Here is a 10,693-nt window from a genome sequence, read left to right as displayed (position 1 = left end):
ATTTTAAAAAAAGAATTCACTTACAGAAGAGCAAGTTGGTGATTTGTCTTAAATCCTGGACCTTTTTCAACCCTTGTCAGAAAATGATAAATTGTTGAAGCATATTGTACAGTAGCAACTCCATTTGTGTGTTCTGTCATGGCTTCTGAAGTGCTTTGTGTGGAAAGATTAACTACTGACTGAAAAATAATTTAGAATTATTTACTGATCTTAAAAAACAGTAAAATTAAAAATTTGCAGTGTATATTCTCTCCCTTTGATAACTGAGATGTTATTATTCACTGCTGCATTAGAGCTACTGGTACTTGGGAAGAATGGGCCAATGTTACATTCACACAACTCTCTTATGTTGATCCATCCACAACTAGAAGTATTTTTGTTCCTGGAGGCACTACAAACTGCCCAAAGAATAAAGCAGGACTTCAGAAAACTCAATTTAAAAGATTGGCTCAATAACCTTACCATGAGGTACATTACCCAAACTTACTACTTTGTCATGAAGAACAAGAAATTCTGTGTATGTGGATATTAAGTGCAGGAACACTCAAGCAAAGAAACATATGAATGTTCAGAGGCTTGTGTTTTTTTTTCTTGGCTGACTGCATGTAAAAGGACAAAACGTATTTTATAAATTGGAATAAGTATGCATGTAAAATTGAGCTGGATTTACTCACTGTGCTTTGATTATCTGGGAACATTGTTGAAAAATATACACAAACAAGTTCTGACTCCATTGTTTGCTCAGAGGTTTCCCCTCCCTAATGCATACCCCATACTATAAGCTTAATGCATTTGTTCTCATTTCTGGCTAGCACATTAGAAAAGAGAATATATAGATAGTACTAGGTCTGGAGGGGAGTGGATGGGAGAAAGACTGAACTGTCTGAAGAGGATACATATGGCATGTTTACAAAAGCTTTTAGATTCCTAGTCTGTTTTCAGAGTAGCTTTAGGTATTAGTTAAAATTGCTTTTTACTGAAGAAGTCCATTGTGTTTGGTAGAGAAGCACGAAAAAAGGTCACTGCAAGCAGAGGTAGGGTGGGGGGTACACAGGCAGGAGGTGAAGCAGCTACTCGCTGTACTGACACACCAACTGAGAGCTCTTCACCTCTGACTGACTCCCCAGCTGGCACAGAGCTTTCTTTTCACCCTTAAGGCTTTTCTTCCATTTGATTCAATTCTTTCTCCACCCCTAACTGTTGAAGTGTCACTGTTACATCCCTTGATTCAATCCACAATTCAAGATTTTTTGGACAGCTGAACTTTTTACCCGATGACTCTTACTAGACTGGCATTTAAAGCTGACCCTGTGTTTTCCAAAAGGGACAGGTCATTGTCACCAAAACATTAGCATTTCCCTTCCCAGCATCAGTCAAACTATTGTTTTGCCATCAGTGCAAGGCTGTGATTTGCAGTTATTCCACGCCTGCTTACCTTCCAATCAGTATTTTTGTAAGTGTTAGCATAATTAAACAAGTTGTTGCTTTGAGTTAGACTTGTGGCACTATTGCATGCTTCTCTTTTATTTTATTCTGTACAGTGGGACAAAGCAATGCTTTGACAAAAAAACATCCAGGAAGTTTACACTGGTTTACATTTATTTAAAAAAAATATTTAGACACTTCTGTATTTCACCTGTGGATTATGAACTACAAATCAAATAGGGCTCATCATTTCAAAGAGGTTCACAGGTACAAAACAGCCTCCTTCTGGCATCTTCACATCCTCCTCTTCTGAGTGCTTATGTACAACACTGTGAAAAAGAGAAAGTGGCATGCATAAGATGGCCCTGGTAAATAAGGTGCAGAAGCCTGTTTATTTAAAACATCTTATTTCCATGGCTTGTCAATTGACACTGTAATGAATCTCATTCAGCATGAACAAAGTCAGGTAACTTTTAAGTCCAGGTTTCAAAAAATGCTATCAAATTTAGACATTATGGCTTGTAGCCAAAACACAATCCAAGAGATGGAGACTGAAGAGAGGAAGAACAAAGCCAGTACCCTGCAGTATTACCAAGGGAAGCATGAGAGATTTCCCAAGCAGCAAAATTACAGGTGTCAGACACTAATGCTGTGATCTTTCAACAAAAGCTGTAAATCCCAAGTACTTAAGGCAAAGCTAATGATAAGCTCTGAAGCAGCAGATATCCTCCACCTGCATGGCTTGTGATATCCCCAGAACAGATCCAATCACAACACTAAATGATAGTGCTCCTAAACCTGGGATGTCTTCAGCCCTCTCCTCAGCCTGTTCTTCAGCCTTCTGCCTCTCATCTGTTTGTTATAACTTTCATAATAAATTATTTCCTTAATTGGTTCTCCAGCTGTAATAACCACTCTGCTTCTTAGCATAACAGTCCAAATGCCTTGCAAAAAGCATTTGGCCTCATTTCAAGGATTACTTCTCCACCCAAAACGCTCTTTTACACTGGTGCTACATTCTCTCTGACTCTTTTCATAATATGGAATTCAGTCCTTCTTTCTTTTTATTCCCTCCCTCCTTGCTGACCTCCATTTTCTTCTCAAGTAACTTAGTCAAACTCTGCTTCATTTACCTTCTCTACAAGTCTCTTCACATCTGACTTGTGAACCTTTTCTATTTTTAGATACTCTTCTCCCTGGCATGCCCTGCTATTACAGCCTAACTGATACCAGAGAGTCATTCCAGGAGCCTGGGATTGTCCTTGAAGTGCACAAAAATCCACCTACTGCACTGGGATGTTCAAAGGCTCAGCAGTAAAACATGAGTGATTTTCTTGACTGGTGGTAAAATCTTTACTCAGAGATGAAAATAGCCTCCAGTACTAATAAGTAGCATTCATTCAGTTCTGGACAACTGCCTATCACCAGAAAATATTACAGTGTCACTGTAATATCTGCACTGTTTCATAAATTTATGCAGTAGCTTGCCTAGCAAAACACAAACTTCTGTGGTGCAGAGGCCATCTAAATAAGCAGCAAGTGCAAGGAGTAAGCCTGTCAAATGATAGGAAATAAGCTCTGAGGAAGGCTAGAAAAGAATGTGCTTCTCTAAAATGAACTTCAAGTTCAGAGGCAAAAAAGGCCACAGGAATGCAGAAAAGCACAGACTGTGGAAAATGAAATTGTAAAAAAGTAAATGTGGTAAGGCTTCCAAGAGGGCCTAAAACTAATATTCTTACAGGTAGCTTGCTTATACCTCAGCCACCCCTGAAATTGAGAAGTAAATATCAAAACACAATTTCCTAATGAGCAATAACAGAAGCAGTAGGAATTACCATTATTTCCTCGGATAAATGCATCCCCATACTTGTTCTTTAATTGTCCATTTACATATTCTTCAGTCTGTTCCAGAGCTATATTCATATACCCATCCAGGCAAGCCAGGACACCTGAAAAGTGACAGTTTACGAGAGAATCAGCTGAAACTTATTTTAAAATAAACAAAAATGCATTGTGTTTGAATAGTACAGGAAAAAAACCAAATCTGTATCTTTATAACAAACCAAAAGCCCAAGCTTGGCCAGATGTATTCTTCAAGTAATTCAGCTGGGAGACAGGAATCTCAGGTGATCAATCTGGTAGTGACGTTGTCAATTGATGTAAGGGTTGTGGGGGTAAAAAAAGTCATTAAGGCATGACTTTGAAAAGATGGACAATTTTCACTTTGAAAGTTTAAGTTGTCCCCTCTCACTTGTGTTTTAAGAGCTTGTGACATTAGGAATAAATGGATAAGCTAAGGACAAGGCTAGGTAAATTGAGTTATCACCAAACCTTGTGAAGGACATAGCTGAAAAACAACCCTTTTCATACAGGACACCATACACGCTTTTAGTCATATTTATCTTCATGTTTACAGATCTAGAAGATCATTAGCTGAAAGTCTCTGCTTTGATGTAAACAAAATTGTACATATGTTTTGGCAAAGGGCTTTCAAATGGCACTGAAACGTTCCCACAAAAATAAAATTACACTGTTTAGTGTTTAGTGCAACTAAAGAAAAAATGTCTGTAATATTAGGTGTTCCTTTGATCAGGAAAATATGCATTTTAGTAGCACTTATTTTAGACAAGTATTTATGTTCTCACTTCTAATAGCACCTGTTGAAGGCTGTACCCTGTTCACCCAGTACTTCCTAAGTGCTGGCAGCATGGTGGTATTTTTTCATTCGAAGCCCCTCCTCTCCGTCTATGCCCAGAACCATGGCCATCTACAAATTTAACTCACCTCATCAACAGAACTGAATGTGAGGATTAACAGATGTAAAGAATGGCTCAGAGAATGCAACTTGATTCATTAATCATGCACATAATAAATACAGCTTTTTACAAGTTGTTTTATCTCCCTTTTGGATTTTTGTTTCCCTGACTTCATCCTTGCATGTGCAGACAATACTACTAAAATTATTTTTTCTTCTGTTTGAAAAACACTCATTTACCTGGCAGTAAAACTTGAAATACAGTATATTGGCTGTACTTGGGGAGAGGGAGAAAACTGAGAATCCTCCTCTAGGACACATTCTCACTTTTTAGAAGTGTTACTGTAGTATCTTCCATGTAGTAATTAGGAATTGAAGTTCTTCTGCCAGCTTCTCGTGGTTTAAAGACTATTATTTTCCTCTCTGTTTTTCCTTCCTCTCTTTCCACAGACATAGGAAAAACTGCTCACAAAATATCACGGAATGCACCAAAAAACCTAAACCAAACAAGGGTCAAAACTCTCTTCCATTCCAGTAATCCTGAGTGCTTCCATGCAACAATAGAAAACAAAAATATGTTTGTCCAAAATTAAAGTTGGACCGTGTGGATTTACCAAGGCCCCTAGGCAGTATTTTCAAACTCCCTGTTCCATGGCTGTTTCATTCTCTTCCTCCTTTTCTTTGTGTTTACTCTAAGGCCACTAATGGCATCAAATATTATCACTGCCCATCCTGGCCAGTGTTTTATCTGGTTTATCTCTATGTAGAGATGTTGCAACGTACAAATCCATATCCACACACAGAAGTGGTACATTAATATACCACTGATGACTTTTCATTGCCCAGGGCATGTGCAGCACTGGGCAATGAATCAAGGCATTTCACAGTTACACATCAACATTTGCATTAGGCCACGTTTTGTGTGCATGGTGGCTCAGAGGGTGGAGGTACAGACATAAAATTAGCAACACAGCCTGGGGGAGAATCTAAACAGATCTGCAACAAAAAGCCTGACGTGCTGTTTCTTAAGGCTTTTCCAAGTGTTGGTCACATTTCTGCAGAGAACAAAACAGTGCCTATTTTCTCAAATGAAACCAATATACAGATTTTCAACCACAAGGTCACATCAAGTGGGAAGGATGGAGAGCACAAGGAAATAAGGAAGGGAAGGTGGGGGGAAAAAAATCCAGTAACAAATAAGGGTATTCAAGGAACTATGGTTCAACTCCTCGTAGGTCTGACTGTAGGCATGCTAAACTAGCTTTGTGGAGGGAAAAGCTGAGTAGTTGATCTACAGCATTTACAAATGGACCTTACGAAGCAGGAGATAGCACTGGCCTCAAAGAAAATAGGAAGTGCATCAGAAAAACAAATCCGGTTTGGCCCTGCCTTGTGTGCACCTTCAGGTAAATGATGACTTGCTTTAAGTGACTTTAATGAGCTCTCCCTACATTCTCCTGCAAGAAAGAACAACAGAGATGCAGTGAAGTTTTTAAGACACCAACCCGACCTGAAGCGCTCAGAAAATGTGGTTCTCAAAGAACTGAGACTGAAAATTCTGTCATCTGAGCGACACTAAAGAGAAACAGGAAGGGATAAGGAGGCGCTGCTTGCTCTGTCAGTGGACAATTGCAGTTTAGGACTGTCATAACACAAAGATTCCTTGTCACAGTACAAACAAGTCTCCTCTCACAAGTGCCAGGCTAAGCCAATTGAAGTAAACCTATCTGAAGCAGTGATCTGTAGCAGAACCACAATGTTTAAGTTACTACAGAATGAAATCTCTAAATTGTGCATAACAGAAGTTTTAATTAAGTCTGGATACTCCTTGGACAGGTCAATAATGGGAGTAGGACCAGGACATTTCACTGCACAGAAAAGTTTTTAATTTACTGGTTAAAACCATCTACAATCCTACATACAGTACATGAAGGGATACAGATAGGCTAAAGAGTTCTGGAATAAATCTGCTGGACTGTGTTAAAATGAAGAGGGCATACAGCAGCAAAGTCACACTATGCTTTCTCCTCTATCTCTGCGAGTCTTGGTCCAAAACAGGTGTAGGCAGTTGTTTAACCATGAATGTCAGTAACTCTTTCATCCCTTGTGTAAGAGCAACCTTACAACTGACAGCAGAGTTAACTTTGAAGCTTTTCTGGACCAAGATCCATACTAGAAATTAGAGAATAGAAAGGTGAAGAAAAGGATAGTTCCAACAAGGGTTGCTGTCAGAGCACTGAAAAGGGGGCTGCCTGGCCATTTCAGGTGATGTTTACAAATGTCAGTTTAGAAACTCTGAATCACCCCAAGACTCCCGTTGAATCATCTGTTACTAAAGAGACTAATGATTTAAAGGGACCTGGGGGTACTAATTGACAGGAAGCTCAACATGAGCCAACAGTGTGCCCAGGTGGCCAAGAAGGCCAATGGGATCTTGTCCTGTATCAAAAATAGCGTGGCCAGCAGGACCAGGGAAGTGATCCTTCCCCTGTACTCTGCGTTGGTGAGGCCACACCTTGAGTATTGTGTTCAGTTCTGGGCCCCTCAGTTCAGAAAGGATATTGAGGTGCTGGAGCGGGTCCAGAGAAGAGCAACAAGGCTGGTGAAGGGACTGGAGCACAAGTCCTATGGGGAGAGGCTGAGGGAGCTGGGGCTGTTTAGCCTGGAGAAGAGGAGGCTCAGAGGTGACCTCATCACTGTCTATAACTACCTGAAGGGAAGTTCTAGCCAGGTGGGGGTTGGTCTCTTCTCTCAGGCACTCAGCAACAGGACAAGGGGGCACGGGCTTAAGCTCTGCCAGGGGAAATTTAAGTTGGATATCAGGAGAAAATTCTTTACAGAGAGAGTGATCAGGCATTGGAATGGGCTGCCCAGAGAGGTGGTGGATTCACCATCCCTGGAGATTTTTAAACGCAGATTGGACATGGCACTGAGTGCCATGATCTAGTAAATGGACTGGATTTGGACCAAGGGTTGGACGCGATGATCTCAGAGGTCTTTTCCAACCCAATCGATTCTATGATTCTATGATTTAGATCAGTAATTTTAACCTCTAAATTCACTGTTCACCTCCTTTGTTTCTCCAGGGCTGATTTTCTATTTTTAATGTCACCATTCTGAGATCTGTATTCACGTACTCCAAGATTCTGGATCACACTGTTTTGCTTTTCAAAATCAGTGCATCTATTCCAGCTTCCCTAGTCAATTACTTTACTCAGTAAGAGACAGACAGAGAGCATACCTCGATAATCAACTCCAGAATTTAATTTTACAACAACTGGCCTTCCGATGATTTGTTTTAGGAAGTCACTTGGGGTTTGCTTCCGTAGACTCATCTTGGTCTTCTCTGGTAAGCTGAGAAGTTAAGAGAAAACATTTGGATGAGAAACAATCCCATATTGTCCTAAATACTCTGTAAAGACAGGCAGACCCCTGATTCTTAATACTTTCAGTAGGAGAGAATATCCAAGGAGATAAAAGCAAAATCTTAAGGGTGGAGGTGGAGAGACAAAGCTCCTAAAGCCACTGCATTAAACCTTCCCTCTGGCATTTTTATAACTTCTGAAATTAACATTAAGGATCCTTGTTTGCCATGCTGTGCATCTTTTAAACTTCCAACAGTGCCAAAGGCCTCATCATCTCTAGCACCTTTTGCTAAAATTATTTTTACTAAATTTAGAGAGCTAAGCCATAAGTGTTTAATGACTTCAGGGGGTGGAGGGAGAAGTCAGAACCTGCTCCATACACAGGAACAGCAAGGGCATTTTGATCTCGGCTCGCAAATACAAGCAAAGAAAAAATTTGAAAGGATGCCTTCAACTGAATCTGTTAAAGCAGACTAAGTTAAGGCTTGTGATTAAATCAGAGAGAGACCTGAAATGATGATGTGATTTAAAAATCCAGCGCAGAGACATCCCCCCCCCCCCCCCCAGGCAGCATTCGCTCAACTTCTGCTCCAGTGTCTCTTTGCCCAGGGAACATTTGTTCTGCATTTCCAGCCGATGGCAGAAAACCCCAGTGCGGTGCCCACTTCTCTTCGCTGCTTCCTGCGGCAAATCGCACCGGGCGATTCCAGCCGCGAATCCAGGGATCCTCGCTGGTTTTCCCACCAATACCCACCGCCACCCGCGTCCCACAGCCGAACCTTTCCCGGACCAAACGTGTCCCAGGGAAGATCCCGGACGGAGCGAGACCGCGGCTCCATGAACACCCAGGAGGAAGCCGAAACGAGGGCCGGACGCAGAGGCGGGGGGGGAAACACGGCACCGCACCGGAGCCCCCTCCTCCTTCCCCCGCACTCACCGCCCGCCGCTTCCCGGGCCCCTTCCCGGCTCTTCCCTTCCCGGCGCTTCCCGGGCCCCTTCCCGGCTCTTCCCTTCCCGGCGCTTCCCGCGCCCCTTCCCGGCGCTCACCGCCCGCGTGGCCCCGCCCCGCTACGGCGCGCCGGGCGGGACAGTCCGCGCCGGAACGCGCATGGCGGGGCGGGGCCTGTGGGTTTGGGACTTGCAGGTGATGCTTCGCCCCACTGCCCCAAACCCGCCGGGCCGGGCTGCGAGGGGCTCGCCCTGGGACACCCCCCCACACCCCCGACCAGACGGCTGAGCCGCTGGTCTCTTCGCCGAGATGCGTTCTCTTACGTCTTGACTTGCGGTTCCAGGCGAAATAACGCCCTGTCGGTTTTACAGGGAGAAAGATCCTATAGGAAAAAAGATTTCTTGTGGAAAAAAAATAATGGAATCAGTTAGATTGGAAAAGACCTCTGAGATCATCGAGTCCAACCTTTGAACACCACCGTGTCAACTAGACCATTGGCGCTAAGTGCAACATCCAGTCTTTCCTTACACACCTCTAGGGACAGTGACTCCTCCACCTCCCTCCACAGCCCACCCTCTCCCTGAAGAAATTCCTCCTAATGTCCAATACGATCCAGTATATAATCATATTCTACTCTAATGGGATCCTATTAATTCCCAAATGATCTTGTCTTATGTGGGCCTTATCAGAGATTCAGTGACCACCTCTCAGGTGTCCTGTCCAGGACCAGACAGGAAGGTGCTGCTCAGTTTGCTTCCCAAGGGGGATTACTGAAGATAGACACTAAGGTTGTCTGGTTTTTGTTTTTGGTGGGTTTTTTTTTTCAAGTGTCACCTGGGAAGAATGTGGTACAAGAAGAAGCTGAACTCATCTTCTGTTTCTCCCCATCTTCTCACCTGTCTTTTCTCCTTTCCTGCAGCTATTTTTTTTTTTTTTCAAGGGATGTGGTACTGTGACAGGAGTTAATCATCTGTGAAACCTTCTGGACCAGATTTTTTTTTTATTATTATTCCTTTATTGATTTAGTATCTTGCTGAAACTCTCAATTCTCATGATATGAAGAAAACGTACCGTGGCTTTTCAGAATACGGATTGGTATTCTCGCTTCCTTCCAAAGTTGTTTATCTTCTCTTTTTGAACATATGTCCAGTAACAATTTTTTTTCCTCGAAGCTTAGATTAAAGGGCTTTAAGAGGCAAGGACTGCAAGCCCAACCTCATTCACCTGCCTGTCCCAGAGTTCAAGCACAGGCACGGACAGGAAAGTTGGGCCGTATTGTGCCCGTGTTTCCAGGCAACCGTCATGTTAATCAGGAGCATCCAACTGTGTTTGATTATATCTAGTACTTGAAGCAGAAAAGGAACATAAAATAGTTACTCTGGGGAGCAGGCTTGCAAAGTTTTATTTGGCTGCCTGGCTTCAGTGCTTAACGTCCTGATAAGGAAATATCCTGGTTTTCATTGTTATTGATCTCCAGTATAAAGATTGGGCAAATAGCATTTTCATGCCTGGGCTGGTAAACTTTCATGGCAATTTCACAAATCCAAAGAGGGACGTTTTATGTTTTGCAAGCCTTCCTTATTGTTTTATTTCTTATGAGTTTGTCTTCAGAGCTAGTATTTCTTCTTTTTTTTTTTTTTTTGAGCCATTATAACCTGATAAGCTATTTTGCCTTCTGCTCAATAGCCCGCTTTCTAGCCAGCTGAGGCATGTCCTTAATTATGGATACTTTGGTTGTCTGCTGTCAGTCAACAAAATTTTTGTACTTTCCTGCTTCATACCCTATTAACCTCACAAACAAATCTAATTTCTATCACAGACAATAAGATTGGCAAATTTTCTATCCTTAGCTCCCCTTTTTCATAGTTTGAGACCAGGTCTTGACCATAGTTTAAACCCAAATCTTTGTTAATTTTCCTTCATTTGTCATAGGTCTTGAAGCAGTTCCTAGAGGTAAATTAACCTTCCTGCAGGAAGGTATATGTTGCTGAGCATTCGGGGTAGCGTGATTTGCACCTGAAAAGACAATTCCCACCTTGTACATTCAGGAATATTATGTCATCACATCAGTTATTAGGCAACCTAGAGAATGTGTTATTTCCTGAGTGACAAAACCCCAGTGACCTCACTTAGGTGGTCTTCAAAGGATTTAAGTAATCTGTACTCAGTGGACTCCTTAAGGATTCCACAGCTTCAAGA

The 10,693-nt window shown here is 42.1% G+C and overlaps 1 protein-coding gene across 2 annotated transcripts; it reads right to left on the bottom strand.

Moving 5' to 3' along the window:
• Window positions 1–1,581: 1,581 nt before the first annotated feature.
• On the bottom strand, window positions 1,582–8,595 carry LSM6 (LSM6 homolog, U6 small nuclear RNA and mRNA degradation associated). Of its 2 annotated transcripts, none has more exons than XM_064651715.1 (4): window positions 8,483–8,595; window positions 7,422–7,534; window positions 3,261–3,374; window positions 1,582–1,754 (listed from the first exon to the last, which is right to left on the bottom strand). In XM_064651715.1, exons 2-4 carry the CDS (start codon window positions 7,513–7,515, stop codon window positions 1,720–1,722), a joined length of 243 nt encoding a protein of 80 aa, XP_064507785.1. In that variant the 5' UTR covers window positions 7,516–7,534; window positions 8,483–8,595; the 3' UTR covers window positions 1,582–1,719. The 2 variants fall into 2 exon arrangements, with proteins under 2 accessions (XP_064507785.1, XP_064507786.1); XM_064651716.1 differs by having other exon boundaries at window positions 8,325–8,530.
• Between the last annotated feature and the right edge of the window lie 2,098 nt (window positions 8,596–10,693).

This window comes from Pseudopipra pipra, chromosome 4 (genome assembly GCF_036250125.1).
Source record: "Pseudopipra pipra isolate bDixPip1 chromosome 4, bDixPip1.hap1, whole genome shotgun sequence".
NCBI lineage: Eukaryota > Metazoa > Chordata > Aves > Passeriformes > Pipridae > Pseudopipra > Pseudopipra pipra.
The sequence above is the reverse complement of the archived record's forward strand: the minus strand, read 5'-3'. Positions and strand labels throughout refer to the sequence as shown.

Bases quoted from the DNA above. Each gene is read 5' to 3' on its own strand.
- LSM6 (XM_064651715.1), bottom strand. From the start codon at position 7,515: ATGAGTCTACGGAAGCAAACCCCAAGTGACTTCCTAAAACAAATCATC. The intron at 3,375-7,421 runs GTATGCTCTCTG...GTCACTTTTCAG, and splicing joins TTCTGGAGTTGATTATCGAG to GTGTCCTGGCTTGCCTGGAT. The intron at 1,755-3,260 runs GTAATTCCTACT...TCTTTTTCACAG, and splicing joins ATTTATCCGAGGAAATAATG to TGTTGTACATAAGCACTCAG.